The sequence below is a fragment of the Acanthopagrus latus genome, chromosome 18, assembly GCF_904848185.1.
Source record: "Acanthopagrus latus isolate v.2019 chromosome 18, fAcaLat1.1, whole genome shotgun sequence".
NCBI classification, from domain to species: domain Eukaryota; kingdom Metazoa; phylum Chordata; class Actinopteri; order Spariformes; family Sparidae; genus Acanthopagrus; species Acanthopagrus latus.
Genome location: NC_051056.1, coordinates 13,923,519 through 13,944,792, shown reverse-complemented (window position 1 = coordinate 13,944,792; position 21,274 = coordinate 13,923,519). Strand labels below are relative to the sequence as shown.

At 45.3% G+C, this 21,274-nt stretch overlaps 1 protein-coding gene across 2 annotated transcripts in view; it reads left to right on the top strand.

The window, feature by feature from the left end:
• tenm1 (teneurin transmembrane protein 1) overlaps positions 1 to 21,274 on the top strand; it is a 192,145-nt gene that overhangs the window by 2,226 nt on the left and 168,645 nt on the right. For both annotated transcript variants that reach the window (XM_037076301.1, XM_037076300.1), the window contains exons 2-3: positions 12,242 to 12,513; positions 16,359 to 16,688. In XM_037076301.1, coding sequence (XP_036932196.1) covers positions 12,297 to 12,513; positions 16,359 to 16,688 — 547 coding nt within the window. In that variant the 5' untranslated portion in view covers positions 12,242 to 12,296. The remainder of the gene's footprint in view (positions 1 to 12,241; positions 12,514 to 16,358; positions 16,689 to 21,274) is intronic.

The window sequence follows — 21,274 nt, the reverse complement described above, 5'->3', positions numbered from 1 at the left end:
TGCTATTGTCTGCTGAAGTGTGTGCGTGCGTGTGTGTGTGTGTGTGTGTTGTCATTGTCCGCGTGTTGGATTGGTGCTTTTCCGGGGGCCCTGCAGGGCCGCTGCACCGACTGGAGGTGGTGATGAGCGGCGATTAAGTGCATTTTTTTTTTTTTTGAAATGGCACACGCATTATGGCAACGCCTTCACAACGAGAGGAGAGGGGCTTTGAATTGAAATGTCAATCCACCAATTATGTTCTGCACCCGCACATGCCGCTGATAAGGCACTGGCATTTGTGTCAGTCAGCCCACCGAGCACATGACTAATCAATCAGTCAGATATTCGGAGTTTTACATGCTCTCCCGTGCCAGAACACTCTGGATTCATCATTCAGTGGTCAGCGGTCCCAGCTATGCTAATTATCTCTTTCAGCTGTTGCAGACTCACTTTTTAATTTTCAGACTTGTTGTTGTTAAGCGTCTGCTGCATATGGCGCCCGGGAGATCCAAAAAGAAGCCGCCGAGCTGCTTGGCGTGGAGTCCCATCATTATTTCAGCGTCAACTTCCTGACAATCGAAAAGGCCCAGAGTGCCAACTGTGAGGAAGCTGCCGTTTTGCTGTCAGCTGCTTCCATTGTCCTGAGTCAAGAAACCACTAGCGAGAGAAAACGAAAAAAAGAAATACAAAATCTTCGCTTGTGTCTAATAATTTGTGTTTTTCTGAGATTTGAGTGATATTGCATGGCCTTTGGATAGCGCAGAGCTGTGCGAGACAGCGGGGGAGTTTCTTTTTGTTATCCAGGCCTGCATTATTTATGAATTTTCATTCCAGGAATGCAGTAGCCCCTGGCACTGTAATGCTCCCTTCTCCCATGGAAGCGCTCACCACACTTCCCTCATGCCCTGCAAGTTTCTTCGACAAAACTAAATTTCCTTAATAAAATTGGGGTCATGAATTAGTGAGAGGACAATGTGAAATGCATCAGAAGGTTGTTTATAATATTGAGTACAGCGCTTAGTGCTGCAGTCAGAGTTTAAGCTCGCAGGCACCATGAGGCCCAGTGGGAGTTTTTATCCCTCGCTCTCTCCCTCTCTCTCCCTCTCCCCCTTCCCTCTCTTTCCCTCCCTTTCTCTGCATGTCCATCATATGGTTAGAGTGTAATTGCTGGAAAAGCATAAAATGTGTCAGAGCGGTGGCCACCCCGCTGATAATTTCAAAGTAAAAGAGCCCGTGCCAGTCGGGGTAATCAGGCTGCTTGGACCGCCAGACTTGCAAACACACGCGCACGCTGACGCACGCGCGCTCGCAGACACTCGGAGATGTAACCATTGTACAACTTCAAATATTTACCTTCTTGCTGCAATAGTGCTCCATCCTCAAGAGGAATTGTTTAACAAATCCTGCAGTGCTAATTAGGGTTCCCTTCCATTCATCCGTCTGTGGCCGGCCTCTTCTTCTGCAGTGAGGAAATTGCCAGGGCTGCGAGTACCAAAAAATACACAGGCAATATAATATCACCAAATGACCCTGTACAAATCTCATATGGCTGTATAGGCAGTGTTTACAGTTGTGTCTACAATTAGTGCACTTAGCAGAGCGTTTTTTGGCGATGTGACATTTCTTGCTGATAAGCAAGCAGTGAATGTCAGAAAGCTTTGGTCCGAAGTATAGTCATTATTTTTCATGTGTTGACTGCAAATTATAAACGAAAGTCTTGATATTGTTTGAATATGTGTTTCATGGTGTATCTAATGCATTTCCAAAGAACTCGTTTTTAAGACATGAATTCTTTGCCATAGACTCCACTTGTCTGAAACAGTTGGCTCAGTTTTTGGTGCCCTGTTCACCACATATAGCTCTCAGTTTATAAAACATATGTCTCCATCAAATTATGCAGGCCTCCTTTAGGTTTCTTTTTTTTCTGTGATGGAGTATCCAAACACACTGTTTATTTTAGCTTTTGGAAAAACAAAAGCAGAACCAACAGCAACAGACAGAGGGACAGAAATAGTATCAAAACCCAAATCACCGTCAGTCACCAATGTTGCGCACACACACACACACACACACACACACACACACACACACACACACACACGCACACACGCACAAGCAGTATATGCCCGAGGCGTTCTTCTTTAAAGCATTTGGCTATGTCTCAACTGGCATCTCCAGCTCTCTATTCTCTCTTGTCTTCTTCCATTGGGCTATGGGCAAGAGTCAGGAACTATATATACGGTTTAGAAAGAAAGCGAAATGTTATGTGAGATTTGTATTGTGAAAATTCACAGCCACAGCCTCCCCTCTCTCTTCTTCGCTAACTTCAAACTCTACTACCAGCGCGGCCCCCTCCACCCCCCCCGTCCTTTGATATTCCAGTCAGAAGACAGAAGGATCAGAGCCTCAAGAGGCTTACTGGTCAAGCCCACTCTACCTCTCTTTAAAAAATATGAGATTAATTTGTCAAGAGGGGTGTGTGGGTGTGTGTGTGTGTGTGTGCGTGCGTGCGTGCGCATGTCTTTATGTGCGAACAGCAGTGCTGATGGGACACACCTAGCTAAAGGGCTGATACGGGAGACTGATAGCAATTTAAACACACGTTAATTTTTGAGGACTTCATTTGTGTTGTTTGTGTCGGACTGTTTAATTCGTGGGGCTGCAACAAACAATTATTTCCCATTATGGATTCCTCTCCCTGATATTTTCCCAGTCAATCGTTTAACTGCTCGGCCTAAAATGTCAGCGAATTGCGAAAAGATGCCCAGCGAACGTTCCCATTGTCTAAGATGATGTCGTCAGATCTCTTTGTGCAACCAGCTGCCCAAAAACCAAGGATCGTTCGGTTTACTGTCGCAGAAGGCTCGGGTAGTATTCACTGTAGAGTAGCTTGAACTTGTGAATGAATGCTGTTTTTGCTTGAAGTGTGACTTAATTTTTAATCAGCTATCAAAACTGTAACAGAAGGGCTGGGCATAAAATATTGATATTGTGCTGTTGTCGTGATATGAGACGATTTATCATCCTAGAAGTGTTCCTGGTTTTGAACGCTGCGGTACAGTTTGGTTATTGAGAGTGACTCACCAGTCGGTTGTACATCTGTTCTGCTATATTCATTTCATTGTGTCCATGTCTTGTCAAGGTACCAATAGTCATCCCTGCACTGTGGTTGCAGTATCGATATCCAGGCATTTGGTGAAAGAAAATATGGTGATGTTTGATTTTTGTCATCCAGATATCCTTTTTTTTGTGTTTTGCGATACAGCCCTAAAATACTGCAGTGTTATTTTAAAAGTGCATTATGTGGGTTTGGGTTTGGTCACCACTGAATAAACAAGCTGTCCTCAAAGGACAACATAGTTTCATGCTGATTTTTTAGTTTCTTTTTCATGTGCAGGACCTTTGTGTTCAGTGTAGCTGCTTTTTTAAAATTTTTTTGCTTTAAACAATGCTTTTGGGACCTTGTTCCTGTTGAGGACAGCTCATTTGTATGGAGAGAAATCAAATTGCTATTTGAGTTTGTATTATTACTTCATTAATATTGCAAGTGAACTTTCTGATATTGAATTTTTAGCCATTTTTTTTCTAAATAGTGCGCTTTTAAGGCCACATCGCTGAATCATTGCGTCGCAGTTAATGGACAAATTGTTGCTGCTCGAAAATTGCAAGATGTTTCTTTCATCAGGTCCGCCATCTCTATAAATATTCCACACCCACATCAATGTTATTCTTATTCTGTTGTTTTATTCATGCTGCACTGGCGTTCATTTTGTTTTGTCCAACCTCTTGTTTTATAATACACACATGTGTACAACAAAGTGGGGCGCCGCCAGCTCAGTACGCAGTGTGCCCATCGTGGACCGTCGGATACAGAGGTGGACAGGTACATGAGGAGGTGCCAGTTCACTACTGCAATGCCACTGAGCAACAACCCATCACTCTTATATCTCCATAACAGTTGTGCGCAGGCGTGTAGGTTTCTGTGTGTGTTCGCTGTTAAAACACCCTAATATGAGTGAAAAGATTAATCTCCCCAAGGGGACGAAAAGAGTAATAATTATCATTAAAACCTGTGTGCACTAATATCCAAGCAGACACACACACACACACACACACACACACACACACACACACACACACACACACATATACACACAGGTTCGGGTACGAATGCACACACACACTCTTGGCACAGTATCTCTCTCAGACACACACGGAGAAAGCCGAAGCACACCTACAGGGACACATTTCTCACCGTGAAATTTTTATTAATCAGGACAGTGGACAACTTAAGAAGAAGAAAAATCAATTTTTGTTTCTTCCCCAATTTATTACCACATAAATTGTCCTTCACTTGAAAGTGCACGCCTTGGCTCCGCTGTCAAAATAATTAAGTTAAAATCCATTATATTTGCGTTGATTTTATCCCGCTCCTGTTGACACGGAGGACAAAAGGGATGTCGACGCTGGCCGGCGCTTACTGACAAAGACGTACGGCAGCTTTTCACCTTTAGCCGAATCAATGCGGGAGAATGGCTGGGGAAGGGTTCTGTCGAAGTCACACCTGAGAATATTGAGAAAAACTTTGCACATCATCAACATTTAGACAGCTGGCAATTAGACTCCTTTAGTAGCTTCTGTAGCAAGGTGATTGATCTGGGGGCAACTTGACCGTACACCTGCTGCGCATGAGCTCCAGGCGAAACATCACTGCACACCTCAAGACCGTGATTAATACCTCGCCATGAATAAGTCGCATCTGCAGCTTTGTTGAACGCCTATGAAGTGATTTATTTCGCAACATAAAAAACAGTGACGGTGTACTGTACATCTCTCCTCTAAACGAGTTCATCTGTTTCCTGCTGACTGGTAAATAGCCTCATGTGTATCATCAGTAATATTCATAGCTCTACTTTCTAGATGATCATGAATTATTAACTCATTTAAAAGACGAATAGCTCCAAAACGGTGTTTGATGCATCTCTGCTGGAAGCCATGCACACAATACAATACAGTACAGTAGAGTACAGTACAGTACAATCCAGCTCAACGTGTTGTTTTTTTTTTTGTGTGTATTTGCAGGGGGAGCTGTTTTGTTGTCGGGGTTTAATTTCAGAATGAGTCTTGATCCAGCGTGAACTCTGGGATGTATTTCAAGTGTGCGTATCACTGCCCAAATTGACTTCTGACTGCAGAGACACATATTCTCCGCTGTTTGCCAGCCAAGACGCCAAGGCAAACTGCACAAAAGAAAAAGTGGTTCGAGCAAAGAAACACCCCAAATCTACTCCGGGAAAATCAGTCGCAGCAGTGTGCAGCCGTTTCTCAAGTAAAGCACACCGAATATATGTTGTCTCCAGATGTAACAATCCTGAAATCTGTATTTTGCAGCATTCGCTGCATGTCATCCCGGCCCGATGTGCCTGGAAAAGGAATTGTTTGGAAAATTCACATTTTGTTCTCTTTAATGTGCTCAGACGACACAATGATTCGTCTGACAAGCAACAAAATGAGGAATGCAAATTGTTGAGGAACATGCCCGACGCGGTTCCGCTGAGGCAAATTTTAAGAAAGAAAAAAGGCTGCAGTGAAAATAAGATACGGGGGGGGGGGGATACAAACACATATTGAAGAGAAAAGTGCTTCAACAGACTCACCGCCATTTCTTAACTGCAAATACATTTTACAGTATGTGCTATTGATTTCAAGCTTAAATGATTTGTTTATCTGGAAAACTGCGGCTCCTCTCCTCGCTGTTATGCATCTCACACATGCAGAAGGCGAAAGGCTCCGGGGCTGAAATCACCATTTCGATTTCTAACCGCTAACAACTTGTGTGAATTAGCCATATTTTTCCGCCAACATAGTTAACTAAACTTTACAGCACAACCTTGAGTTGCATTTACCTGCGTCTATACACTGCACAGGCGAGTGGAGAGAATGTATTCAGCCCCCACACATCTCCGTCTCATCATCTCACAAAAGAGCACGATAGTTTGTTCCCGACTGAGTCCTGTGGCCTTTGTGAGGGCTGCTACTCTCTTTGTAGAGAAGCCTTTTCCTGAGCGAGGCTGCTGAATGCCGCCTGTGTCCTCAAACTGCAAGAGGCCAGGAGAATCAGAGAGGAGGTGAGGACTGAGAACAGATCTAAGGGAAGGGAGGAGCCGCTGCAGGGAGCGCTCGGGAGACTTTTTTTTTTTTTTTCGCAGTGGGAACATCCCCCCCCAAATCCTCCCCCCTCTCGTGCACTTCTGAGTTTTTCCAGATGACAAGCGTCTCATCGTAGTGGTGTAGATGGGAGATTAGCCCACTTAGCATTCAGAAATCAATCTGCAATGCTACTCAACAGCTACTAGTAGATCTTTTCAGCTACTCCTCTGCAGGGCTAATGCTCTTTACTCATTCATTTCCCTGTAATCAACAACTTCATAAAGGAGGTGCGCAGGAAATGCTGTCGAAATCGCTAATCACCAAATCCAATTTCTCGAATCAATGCCATTGATTCATCAATTAATTCTGCATCTGCAGCGCTGCGACTCAGCTTTGCTTCGGGTGTCGGAGGTTTTAGCGGTCAAATGCATTATTGAAAGAGGCTTTTTACCAAGCAGTGGCTGATGCAGAGAGCTTAGGAGGTTGTCAGTCTTGATGTAAAGCTTTATTTGCAAAGCGAGTTAGTGTGAACAGCCTTTTAGTCCTGCTAGGAGGACAGTGACATGAATTTATCTTGCGAGAGAAGGAGGAATATCAGATGTGTTGAACGAGGCTTTGCCTTGTCAGGAATATTGATTAAGTGGTTTTGGGTGGTGTCCCTTGCTCCGTGTGTTTGTCTTCGTGTCTGCGGTCAAGCGCGCAAGTGAACATGTGAACGCACGCGTGGTTCATTCTCGTCCCTTTTTGCGCCTTTTGTTTGCTCCTCTGCCCTCTGTGGAGCGATTCAGCTTCAGATCAGAGAGAGGGAGCAGAAGTGGATATTATGAAAAGAAAGTGGTCGTCTGAATGGGAAAAAAAATCCATACCTTAGTCAAGATCTAAAAGAAAGAGGAACAGTTTTTGCTGAGGCCGAGATACAAAAACGGCCTTTGAAAAGTTAAAGCTGTGCAACTCCCTCACTACAGGCCACAGTCACAGGGCATGAATAGTGTAGGACCTTATGGATTTCTCCACACGGCTCAGACATGCTGTGCCCATGTGGGATTTGACCCATGTCCACTATAAATAGTCAAATGGTCCAGGATGGCGTCCGGGCTCCTGACAGCTCCTAACAAGAGCCGATCTGGCTTCTGCGGAAGGACACACACGCGCGCACACTTTTTTTTTTTTTTTTTTTTTTTTCCTTCCGCTCCTTGGTCACGCTTTCATTCTGACTCCAGTGGGCACACACTGAGTCTCGCTGGGCTTTTGTGTCACCTATATGATTTGATTTGTGCATACAAGCATTAACCTGAGGTGCTGCTGTGTGAGGAATAATGGAGGTAGGCAGTGCACTGGAGGCTGAATGGTAAAGACACTGCCGCGGCGCATAGAAACAACGTGCAAGGGCACGCTTTGCCGAAAAAGGCCAGGAAAACTGTGTTGATTCTCTATGGCGTGTGGGTGTTCGAGTGTGTTGTTTGTCGATTAGTGTGAAACGCTGTAAGTGTGTGTGGGCGCAGGGCCTTTGAGTGTGTGTTTGTCTGTGGATGATTGTCAGTATGTGTTTCATCTTTGAATCTTACCAGGGATGCTGTATGTATGGTAAACTTCCAGGCTTGTGTGTGTGTGTGTGTGTGTGTGTGTGTGTGTGTGTGGGGGAATACACTACATTATGTGTTCTGCCGGTAAACTCGGCATTAGCAGCAAGAGATTTCAGGCTTGGTCAGCTATGAAAGCACAACTACGTGACGAGAGTGCTGCCGCTGCCGCCGCCCACAGATAGCTAGCCCTTATCCACTAATTAAAACCCTCTATCACTCCATGTCTCACTTGGCAATCTCTCTATCCTTCAATTCCCCCCATTTTCACTGTGAAATCTCTCCATCTCTCATTATCTATCCATCACTCTCTTTATCCTCATTCTCCATTCATCCCTCCCTCCCTCCTCTCTGCAGGCACTGAGGGCTCCCAGTGGGCACCGTGCTGTTTTGTTGTCTTTCAGGTCGTTTAGGTATAACCCGGTCCTGTGGGTCCTTCAGGACCTCTGCTTTGAGGTGCCCCTGTCATATGCCTGAGGAGCCGTGGTGGCGCTAACGAATAGAACAGATAGATTATTTTTAAGCCCCATCCCTGCATCACACACACCCTGACTCGAGGAGAGGCATCCCTCTCTGACAGCTCACTGTTTACTCCCCCAGGACCTGTAGCCTGGATCTGCATTTGCAGCAGCAGACTGCACACAACCTCGATTCCGTCTGATGATTAAGCCGTCATAATGGTAGACAAAATGAAAACCTGCAAACAACAGCGGTGTTGTCATGACTTCACTTTCGTGGCATCTGCAGCGGTGACGGGTTGATGCTGTATATATCTCTCAAGGTTCCTCATCGACATTCCTGCGGTTTCCAAGGCGTGTTTAGTGAGCGGGATTAGCTCAACCCTGTGCAAACAACCTTCTCGGAAATGTGTAAAGGCCAGAGCTAACTACGATAGTAGCTTCCTACTCACTGGGGGTCTACAGGCAGTTATGAAAATAAGACCTTCTCTGCATGGCAGAAATGCATTTGTAATCCTGGAACTATACTGTATCAATAATCGGAGAAGCTAATATTGTTGGATGGCACTCTGCTGTCCCAGTGCTCCTTGTTTATTTACCAATGTGAAACTCAATTTCTCTGCCACTGCCTGGCCCCAATCCTCTCCCAGCCTTTCTCTTTTCTTTCCCATTTTGCATGCTCTCGCTCCTCCCGTTCGTCATGATTTTTCGCCACATTCGTTTGAGATTGAAAAGTGTAAATCGCTTTCGACGTGTCCTCATGGTCCTTGCCTTTTACACATGCCGATCTCCGCCTCGCCGATTTTGCCATTGTTGTTATTGTTGGACATCTGAGGGACTCCACCCCTCTGGAGATGACTGGGAGCGTAAATCCTGTTTTAAAGCAACTGTGTATGTGAGCCTCTATCACTTCTCTAAGCAGATTTGCAAAAAAAAAAAAAAAGAAAAAACACAGGCAACTGGTCTGCGGTTGCAGTGTTTGAGCAAATGGATGGATAGGAGGGGATCAAGTGAGTGATGAGTCCCATTAGATATTATTGTTACTGTGTAGCCATGGATTATCACTCCCTGTGTGTTTGTGCGAGAGAGAAAGTGATAAGAGACTGAAAGAACGGGGTTAGGAAGGGAGGAGGAGGGTAACAATGTAATGCGATGCATGTGTTTCACTCAGTGTTGTCACTTTGTATTAATTTTAAACCGAGCGGTGAAGAGTTCATTACACACTGATGAATTATAGATTAGAATTAGATTAGAAATAAAATCACACAATAACATATACATACATTGTCACCGCATGCAGGCTGCTCACCGCTAATCCATTCGAAGCGCAAACACACCGACATCAGATGCATCTCAAATTTTTCAAACAGGTTTTTTTTTTCCCTTTTTTTTTTTTTTTGTACTTTGCTGCATTTTGTCACAGCAGTCTATCAATAAATAACAGCCTCACTGAGACATGTACAGTACAGTGCCGTGCTGTTAATACAGTAGGTAGGACATGCATAAATCATCGCAGTCTATGAATTTTACATACTTTGGTCTTGCGTGGAGATGATTAAGATCAGTTGTTAGTATATAGTGATGCAATCAGTTAAGCACTTAGTTTCATTCAGGGATCCCTCAGAGCGCCGTGCGGTCCTCTGCTCCACGCCTATACATAAAAAAATGATGAGAGAAATGATACAAAATCTTGTAGCGAAGGTTTTGAAGAAATAGTTTGAAGAAATATCCCCTGGCATGGTGCTAATTATTTCAACATCCTCAGAACCTTCCAGGGCCGTCTTTGTGTGTTTTTTATGCCTAGCGACCCGCAGCTAGATTTTCGTGCCCGCCATGCCCCGAGGTGGCGATTCCTCAATTACAAATCTAGGCTGGTGTTGCGCTCAGGTGGCGCATGCTGACTTGTCCTACAGAACGCCCATGTGTTTTGTTTGAAGTGAGCTTGGCTCTAGGAAACAACCTCCAGGTTTTGACATCAAACCCAAGAATCAAACCCCCTAATGGGCACCCCACTGTGGGCTAGAATTAGCGCGAATAACCCCCGCCAGCAGGCTTACTTCTCTAAATGCGGGGGCCTCGAAGGACGAGGTGGAGGAAGGGGGAGAGCATGTAAGGTAGGGGAGGATGAGAGGAAAAGAGGAGAGAGAGCAGAGGTGGACGGATGGTGAAAGAGGAGTGAAAGATGGGGAAGGGATTAACCAGGAGAGAGGTGTGTTTTTAAAGGAGGGCCAGGCGGTTTTTCACATCGCAAACGTCGATTTACAAGCAGGACTACATTCACGAAGCGAAATGTTCACAAGACAGTCGGCGTGTGTGCAGGGAACAAGATGGTGCTCCCGTGTGCAGGATCGCATGCTTTCATTCTCGCATGTAAGCGAGTGACAGACATAAAACGGGACAGAGAGCCTCTGTAGAGGCAGACAGTAGTCAGTGCCTGCAGCAAGCTCAGAGCTCACAGGGTAATGTATACTTGCTCCTCGCCGTACCAGAGAGAAGGTGACACCAGTCAATCCCATTCTGACAGGGCAGCTGAGATAATAGCGGGCTTTGATTCCCAGCAATAACTCCTGCCAATCAAAATGAAAGGCATCGTGATTGCAGGGGAACCACGTGTGTGTGTGTGTGTGTGTGTGTGTGTGTGTGTGTGTGTGTGTGTGTTTGTGTGCATGCGTGCGAGTCGTAGGGGCTTACAGTATGCCGGCTGCGCCACAACTAAGATGATTGGATGCAAAATGTGGTCGTGTATTTTAGACGCATTGTTGCGCTCTGTGGGATCATTGAGGAGAAAACACAAGAAATGGATGGGAAGGGAGACAAGCGAGGATTGTTACAGATCATCTGCGCTATGATAATGTCTGCAGGGGACGAGGGCGTGTGTGGGATGAGCGTGCGAGCAACTTGGCCCACTTTTTGACTGCGCGCCGTCAGGGGTCGGCCGGCGGTCCGCGTGTGAGCGCGTACGCCGGCCCGTGCGTGTGCATGCGTGCGGGGGAATGAGGCGGGTGAACGCCAGGCCAGGGGAAAGAGTCTTTCAGGTGGAATAAAAGCATTACCGCGGTGGTAGAAAGGTCAGCTGTAAACTTGTATCAGACTAGTGGTGATCACCCTGTGCTGCAGATCTCTGAGGTATTGAGCAGGCACGCTCTAATGGCTTTGATATATGGACTACAGGACTCCCTGAAGAGGTCAATACCATAGCACTTTGTCTCTATGAGCAATGACCCTCTCAAGCTCCATTTAGAAGCTTTATATCTGCAGGAAATAGGCTGGAAAGGCCTCGGGCAGGGCACGTTGAAAGAGAACTAATATGAATGAAGTATTTTCTAATCACTTCTTCTGTGCTCTAATCGTTGTCCCAATCAATCATCGGTTATGGCGGTATAAGCATATTCGCGCCGGACGTTATCAGAAGTAGATTTTGATGTGGATGAGAGAAGAACAAGGGGAATCGGAGCTGAATAGGGCTGAGAGAGCTGATTTATCACGTCTCCGTTTGGAACAAGTGACACTGGGAAGACTTGTGTCTAACAGTGTTTCATCGGTACTTTAGAATCTGGTGAGTCACAGTGTTTAATGAGAGTGACAGACGTGGGGCCCGGCTACAAATTTGTTGATTCATCCGCAACTTGTCACTTGTTGTCTGTAAAAGGCAGATAAAGACTACAGTAGCGGGGGAAAAAAAACAAAAACAACAAGTGACAGAACAGAGAGCTGTGCTTGATTTTGGCCAATTTCTCTTGAAACGCGATTGGACATAATGGCCACCATCGCGGTCCCTTCTGAGTGTATTGATTTGGAACTAACCTTTGGTGTGAAATATGAAAGGAGCCAAATACTGTTTATGAATGTCTGCTGTAATTGGAATGAGCAGATGTTGCAATATTGTTCCACTGTGTTCAATAACAGACTTTCTTGTGCTATTTTTCTTCCCTACCCTGTCTGTTCAATCCCCCGTTTCCTTTCATTTTCCTCTGCTGGCTCATCCCTCCACCTCCTCCTCGTCCTCCTCGTCCTCCCCGCTGTCTTTGCCTCCCTCCCTTGCTATGCCTCCCCCTCCATCTCTCTCACCCCCAGACTCTGTGCTCTGTGCTGTGGCTGTGCTGAGTGACTAAGCGGAGCCCTACGAGCCATGGAGGAGATGGACAGTAAACCCTACCAGCCGTTGTCGAAGGGGCGCCATGAGATGGAGATGTCCTACACCAGCTCGTCTGACGAGAGCGAGGACGGCCGCGCCCATCACCGCTCCTACACCTCACGCGAAACCCTGCCTGACTACACGCACGAGCTACGCCTCACCCTCGGCTCCCACCGGGAAAGACAAAGCAGCTACAGCCAGCCGCAGCCAGGTAGCACACTCGGGCCATGCCTAGGCTGGATGTATTTAACTGAATCTGAACAAATGTCAGTGTGTATGCACAGAGATGATACTGGCACACATATGGTGGACACACAATCATGCACACACAAACACGCGCACACCGAGGTCTTTAAAAGGACCTATGTGAATTACCTATTACAGTCCACAATGAGCCAGAAGGACAGTCGGAGGCAGCCAATTACCTCTTCTCCACGGAGGTGATATTTCTCTCCCACAGCTAAACTAGGTCAACCCCAAACCTCTCTGGCCTCACCTGGGGTGGAAAACCACCCTTCATTACACACACACTCGCCGACACAGTCGTGGGCGGACATAGGCACACATGGAGTCGTACGCTGACACATACACACCGAAAAATTCTTCCCTGCCGGTGACAGGAGGAGAAATGGGCCAGCGCGTGCTGTGATGGATGGCCTTTATGCGGGTCATGTGTGGTGTTAAGAGAGAAGCCGCACCTCATCAGGAGGACGCCGCTGTGCAGGGTTCACAGTGATCAATAGATACTTTTTCTGCTACCCCAACCTCCTGCTACTCTGCAAGACCGACCCACCATGCTAACAAGCGGCATTATCCATTCATAACAGTTACAACTCCTGACAACCCGGCCGCTCCGGGGATTTCATGCTTTGAATGCCACCTTCTATGGATTTTGTCGTATTGTTTCGCCACGCAGCAGCCCGTCAGTGACCATGAGCTATCGTCATGCATCTTCAGTGGCTCGCGCGACGACGTGGTGTCAAAGAGCACTTCCTTTTTTTAACGGTTACGCTGGCTCTCTGTTTCCATAACAAACAACATCGCCTGCCATCAGTGTCATATGGTGAGGTGCAGAAAGACCCCCCAAAGCAGCCTTTGAAATGTCAATGGCAGCCGGTTCTGCGAAGCACATCTGTTCATCTTTGGGCACCAGAGTTATATATAGTATACCCTACCTAAGTAACCAACTGTTAAGGGGGGACATTGCCTCAAGTGACATTTTTTAATGGATTACGCTGTTCTTGACAAAGATCAGCCAATTTGTTACTCCTCTAATTCCCCTCCCATGTTCTTCGCATTTCCCTTCATCTTTTAAAGCGGCCCATCTCGCCCTCTCCTCCCTTCTTTCCCCTCCCTTCCCGACTCCCATCTGTTTATTTTTCCCGATATTACAAATTCCTCACCATCCATTTAGTCCCACGCCAACTCGTTGCTCTACGGCGCATGAGAGAGCTGACCACAATAATTACGTTTTTGTTTGCCTTATTAATTAACTCAAATGAATTGCTTCACGCCTTTCAACATTTTGATTACAAAAAAAAAAAAATCACAACTGAGTCGCGGCATAAATGTTTGAATCATTCGAAAGTAGAAGCCTGACACGAGGCTGATCATTTGAATATGTATGGACATTTTTTTACCACCTAATGCATGAAGTAGAATTATATTTACATAAATGGTTACATGTGGCCAAAAACAAGGATGTTGGTTTGGTTCCAGTTGTGGTTGTGACACTGTAATAATAATAATAATAATAATAATAATAATAATAATAATAATAATAATAATAAAAGTAATAATTTGATGTCAGTGTAAAATAACAACTTAAAATAAATTGTATTGCATGTTTGAATAGACTTTTCAAAAAATTAGAACTTATTTAATTAGTAGATGATTAGTAGGATGTTTTATCAGCACCAATTAATGTATGGCACCCTAAATGTAGCCTGAGAGACAGAGCTCGGGGCAATTAATACTGATCATAAAGCTTATTGCTAAGAGCAGGAGGATAATTAAAGTCGCCTCAAATGAGCGTGTCAACCACTCACAGCCACGCTCATATGGATTATGGTGGTTGGACAGTAAAATTACAATGTTTATAGATATAATATCAACTCAATCTGTTAGTGGAAATAGATTACTAAATGTGACGCGCCACCCAGGAGTGCAGAAATAAGTCAGTTTTATTCATTTAGGACAGAGGTTCCCAAACTTTTTAGACTGTGTACCACTAATTTCACTAACTACCAACAACTGTACACACCAAGGAAAACACTGAAAGAGCTACCTTACGTATGATAGCTACAGCTAGCCTCGCAAAGTCTTCTTACTTTTTATGCTAGAAGCAGCGGCGCCCAGCCCCAGCGGCTCGTCTGTTGACTCCAGCTTATCTTCGGCATCAAAGTCATCTGAGCTGTCCGGGCCAGTGCTGGCGTTGCACTCAACCTACAGTTGATTTTATTTTGAAATTTAAGATATTTGATGTATAACTTTTGTCTGTAACAAAATCAAATCAAATGACGGATATGGTCTTTTGGAGTCCAGTTTAAGCAAGGCTCTCGTGTACCACCAGTCGGTACTTGCGTGCCACAGTTAGGGAATCTCTTAGGAATAATCAACCTGTTGGACAAAAAAGAAATTATATTAGTCTATAATAAAAAGGACCCTCCTCAGTGCTAGGCAATACTATTAAGCCTGTTTTGCCTGCTTAGCTGCTCACTTTGTGATTACAAATCAATCAGGCAATCAAAATTACACCACTGGGTGAACTGAATTTATATGTGTTTATCCTCGATCACATCCAGTGCTGCTGACAGAGAAATTATAACCCAGACTGTGTTACCAGCATCTGATTTCTTGTTTATGACAAATGCTAGCAACACTGGGTGGAAGTGGTGTTAACTATATACATTTTTCTGTAGCGGCTGACAATAATGGCAGGAGATTGGCTGTTATTTAAAAAAGAAAACAATGTTTTTCCCTCTAATCACTTCAAAATCTCCACTCTGCTCTTCAGCGTACAGTCAATTCATGTTTGTTGCTATGGGGAAATAGCCTATTTGCTCCTGCCTTGCCCTCTTGCAGCCAATTTGAGCTAAACAGTGGTGGATGGTGCTGACCAATCTTGCGCCGGTTTAATTCCAGTGGAACAGTGTGTGAGCCGCAGTTGGTCTTGACCCCATCAAACAGGCACAGCAGGACACATCGCTGGTCAATGGAGTGGTCAACGGGACTGTGGCTTTTATTGAAACACTGCGGTTTGTGTTCAAAGGACCTGACCTAACACACATATTAACTGCACTAAGTGAGAAGAGGAAGTCTTTTTCTTTTCTCTCCTCAGCGAGATCTGTAGAGTTCCAGGCTACAGTGGTGTCTGTATAGATTTCAATTTATTCCATCAGCTCCCTTCACTTCCACTCGCACATTCTAAACAGAGAAGTCAGGTGGTGAGGAAGAAAATTTACTCAACTGCCTCTGTAGAAAAAAAAAAAAAAAAAAAAATGGAGCTCAATTGAATTGAATTGAATTGAAGTGTAACCAGAGGACTAACACAGTATATCTGATGTTCTCAGATAACAGGTTGATGCCTCGGATTGGAGGGCGTTCTAATACCTGAAAGCATATGAGGCTCAATTTTTCCCTCAGTCTGAGTCAATATTAATAAGGTTTGATCTTTATCTGATCTCTTCACCCCACCAAGGAGAATATAGATGAGATCAGTGCTCTGTTTGAGCAGCAGTTCAATACATCTCGAGCTCGATAACACACGTCAGGCAGCCTGAACAGGATATAGCTCCACTGCAAATGGTTAAGAAAAATCGAGGGTGGCATTTTGATGTGGAGGTGCGCTGCGAAACTTAATATATGCTTGCTCAAATAACAGCCTGTCTCTTGACATAATTTGGGAAGTGTTCGGTGTTTGGCTTGTAAATGCCTGCCTCTGACAAACACCTGGTCAGCTTAGTTGCCGAAGCAAATAAAAACACATGCCGGCATTAGAGGATTTACAGCTCCTGAGTCCGCATGATCTCAATCTGCATGTCTCTCCTCTTCTAGAATTAGACTTCTGTAAGGCTGGGCAGATGAGGAGCCCAGACTACCACATCCACCAACAGCAGCAGCAGCAGCAGCAGCAGCATCAGGAGGAGGAGGAGGAAGCGTTGTGCTCCGGGCCCGCCGCTCACATCCACGGCCGCGGCTACTCCCTGGGGGTCAGCTCGGACGTGGACACCGAGCCGGAGGTGGACCCGTCTCCGAATCACGGCCTGCAGCACATGTGGATGCGCGGCCTGAAGTCGGAGCAGAGCTCGTGCCTCACGAGCCGCGCCAACTCTGCCCTCTCCCTCACCGACACGGAGCACGACAGGAAGTCAGAGCCTGACAATGGTGAGTCAAGTGTTCTTCGTTGTCCATCGGTATGCAAAATGCCCAGTGGATAATAGTGCACCTTTGATGATTCGTTTGTGTGCACGTGTGCAGAAGGCGGGCCGCTCGTGCATTTATTCACTCCGACTGTGCTTTCACATTCCATCCTTGCAGTCTCATATTATTAAGTGGATAAAGTTTCCACCAACTAATGCAAAGAAAAACAACATACAAATTATAACTCTTCTCAAGTTTTAAGTTACAGCCTTGGGCATTTACATGATTGAAAGTCTCAGGTTTTTTTTTTTAACTAATGCTAATGCTCAAGTTCCTCTCTCTTTGAAAGCTCTTTGATGTGACTAAATACAGAAGCTGTGCTATTGGTTATTTGCTCTCTGAAGTGAGCTCGTGTGGGAGGTGAACCTGAGGTTGACTGGGGATGGAGCCCGAGAATAGTCCGGCGATGAACATCCACAGCATACGGCTTGGAAAGGATTGAATATCCATCGGAAGCTAGGGCAGATTTTGGTTTAAAGCTTCGAGGAAAAGGAATTGTCAGGTCGGACATCTATAGCACCTGACTGGCTGCCTGAGGGCAGCTGACACCCTCCTCTGTGGGAGAACTGCAGCCTGGGAGGAAGGAAGAAGTTGAGAGGCGGGGGTGAAGATATGGGGCCAACTAGAGAAGAGTCTGGGATGGTGCCAGCTATCTGTCTTGCACTGCTGGGCTTGGCTTGGCTCCCCGCAGATGGAGAGTTAGTTAGAGGTGCACACAAACAAAGACAGAGCTCTCCAACCCATCCCCAAGGGCACTGTCTGTTTATGTGCCGCAAAAAAGGTGGAACGCGTTCAGCAGCTGGGAAGTGGAAGGGTGATAGAGGAAGCGGGAGAGGGTGAAAAAAAGAGAATGAGAGAGGGGAAGAATAAGAGACAGGGAGAGCGAAAATGCTAATGAGAGAATAGAAATGGTAATGTAATGGTATAATTAGAATGAGAATAAAAGGGAATGAGTGGTTGAGGGTAAAACAGGTGAAGGAGAAGCTGGTTTCGAGTGAGTGTTAGACAAAGACGGTGGGAGAAGGCGAGGGCTCAGTCAGAGGAGGAGAGGGATCATGCGGGGAAGGCTTCAGGGTGTGCTTGTTTACGTCCGGGTTGCACCCAGGGGCGCCGTTTAATGACGGACGGATTGGACATGGACTCAGCCTCATGCAAAATCACAAGATTGGAAGAAGCGAGCGTGAGAGGCAGAGAGAGAGTGAGAGAGAGGGAAGAGAGAGAGAGGGAGGGAGTGCTTGCAGCATTACACAGTAATCAATTTGTGATGGCTGTGTGCATATGGACCAAAGTTATTACCATTTGAGATGAGGGACTCCATCTCTATCCGGGGTCAGAATGAGCGCTGCAAAAAAAGTGGAGAGGCAGATGGGCATGCAGCAGAGGAAACAGAAGCGAAATGAGGATGGATGAAGTCGCAGAAGTGAGAGGAAAGGATTTTGAATGTTCAAAGCATTTGGCTTCTCCGCTACAATGCACCAGGAAAGCTGGTTTATGTGCAGATTTCACATGTCACATGAAGAGCCGTACAGTGCGTTCTATGGCTCTCCAAACCCCCGACACAATCTCTCTCAAGAACATGTTCTTCCCTTCCGCTCAAGCATCACCCCTCGCAGCTCTCCCTGTCTCCACTCGCATTGGTATAATTTACTTGGCAACCTCTTTCTCCCTCTCCACCGCCAACACCCCATTTATTCTCATCCTCTTCCTGTCCATCTCTTCTCTGACACGTGGCCAGGTGTGTCCATGCGTGGCATCCTCTAATAGGAAATGCATTATGGATGTCACATTTCTCTCCATCAGCACAACAAAGTCTCACACGCCCCTCTGTTCCCAGTGATAATGAAAGTTAGAGCCACTCGCTAAAAGACGTCGGCGTAAAGGGGCTGAAATCAAAAAACTAACGTCCCTGCCAAAATGAAAGTGCATTTTAAGTCGGCCCGACCTTGCTCTCCCTTTGTCTTCGGAGCTCGCCCCCTCCCAAACCCATTAATGATGTCAGCTTCAAACTGGCAGGAATCCTTTTGTTCCTGGTCTGATTGAAGCTGACAAGTCAATTTAGTCGGTGTGTGTGTGTGTGTTTGTGTGCGTGTGTGGATTTGAGTGTGAGAAAAATAGAGGGAGGGCAGGGACAGATTAAGAAAGAGTAAAGCAGGGAGCAGATTTCGGTTTGTGTGTTAAGCCACGTCTGTCCAGATTCTGTCTTTATTCCCCTTTCATGTGTGTGTGAGCGAGTGTCTGTGATGGGTTGGTGGGGGGTGCATGTCCAACTGTGACACCTCCCCTGAGGAGGGCTGTAGGCATTCTCAAGCACCAGTCAGACCTGCTGACAAACTCCGGAAAACATCAACACCCTGAGCTGACGACAGTGCACCGTTAGAGCAGAGGAGATTGGCAGTAGAAAGACAAAATGTAGTTCAGCTAGAGTTTACTGCTGACACACACACACACACACACACACACACACACATCACTTTAACTCCGACAAAAGTATGTGGACAATCATGCGCATCTGCATGACAATTCAACAGCATGTGCGGGGATATGAGTCTATGCAGGGGAAGCTTTTACGAGGCTTCGAGCCTGCTCGCTGCAGGGACTTGCTCCCATTCACACAAAAGATCATTTTAGTGAGAGGTCGCATTGCATTCAGCCTTCCTGTTCTTTATGGAGGTGTGGAGTGTGGAGGAGGTCAGGGCTCTGTGGAAATCGGTCAATTTCATCCAAACCAAATTTGGACCACCATTCCTTTATGGACCTGGGCCTCAGCTAAACTGTCTGAAAAATCATTTTATTTTCAGCAATGAGAACTGATTGTGGCACACAGGCCCCAATAAAAAAGAAAAAAAAAAAAAAGAAAAAAAAAATAGACCCAAGCATTAAAAAGAAGAAAAACATTAAAGAGCTACGTGACACATAGTGGATATAAGTGGAGGAATAAACGTATACACTTTGGCAAGAATTAGATAAGAGGATCGATACCACTCTCTTGTTTGTCCATCCGTCTGTATGGTGCAGGAGCTGGGCGGCAATTAGCTCATTAATCTGAAACAAGGAGGGAGGGAGAAACAAGTTAGCTTTACTAGCTACTTCTCGTTTGTAAGTGCACAGCACACAAGCAGAAAATGTGAACGTAAACTAAATGTGTTGCATTGTGTGTATAAATGAGCTTTAGAGAGGTTACTATAAATATTTTTTAGGGATCGACTGATATTCATTTTTAAATGATCAATACCAATACTGATTATTGTAATCAGGAGACCAATTAACTTATATTTGGAACCTATACAGTTGCAGTTGTCAACTACAGTTGCCCCCGATACTATCCTAGTTTATTTATTTATTTATTTTTTAAACTATGGCTAGAGCCTGGGTGATTGTGTCACCTGTGCTAGAGTAATAATGATTAACTCTCACAAAGAAAGCAAAGAAGCAGATTTTTACTCCTGGTGCCTGTAAAAGATCTTGAGAGTTAAAATGGTCAAAGTCCACACCAACAGAGGCTCCTTTCTCCCAGAGAAAACACTGCTCCTGAAACGCCTCGTGAGGAGTTAACGCCACGTCACACTTAGTTACCATGTCACATATTTGCATAATTTATGCCAAGCGGCTAGTATGGCACATGAGAACTAATGTAGCACAGCTGCTCTGTTGCTCTGTTAGCGGTGTGGGTTAGGCATGTGTGAGCTGACCAATCAGAGCATACCTGGTTATCCGGGGGGCGGGGGGACCCTACAGATGCAGGAGCTATAACGAGTGTTTGAGGAATCCAGAGCTGCTGCACCGGACAGTATGTGAAAACTGATGTGTTTGTGAGCGTCAAAGAATATAAACCTATTCTAGCAGTAACCCAAACTATAAGCATGAACCTGAAAATTAGCATAGTATGTCTCCTTTAATAATGAACTATACCTATGATCACTGCGAAGATCTTTCATTTCATTTTTCATTTCAATTACACTGAAACAGAATGAATCGGTGAAAACTGAATTGAACAATTGATTGCTGGAATAAAAGCTCTGAGAAAAGAGAGGAGGAGGGCTGATGAGAGGGAGAGCAGATAGATGCGGTGTCAGTCCTCTGAATTACTGCAGTGTGGAACAATTAAAAAAAAAAACTACATTAGCTTTATTATCTGGGTTACAGCACTGTCTTACAATGAGATGCTAATTAATTGACCACTTTTCATTAGTTTAATCAGTTGCAGATTTACTCTAGGCTTTTGTCTATCTTTTCCGCTTATCTCCTTTGCCTCCACTTTGGGGATTGACACATTGGCACAGAGCGGACGGCCTCCTGGTTTTACATCAGTGCACTTCTCATACATTGTCGTCCGAGCAAAAAAGGGTTCCGAGGCGAATGCAAACAGCGGTCCGATGACAGGCTCTATCACTCATTATGGCAGATAACGCTCTGCGCTAAAATGCAAATATCTGTGTAATTACCATGGCCTGAGTAAGCTCTTGATTCCCACTGGCCGCGGGATGTCCATTATTTTTTAAAAACTTGACAACTCCCTTATAACTGTCTGATCACGGCGCTAAATTAATACA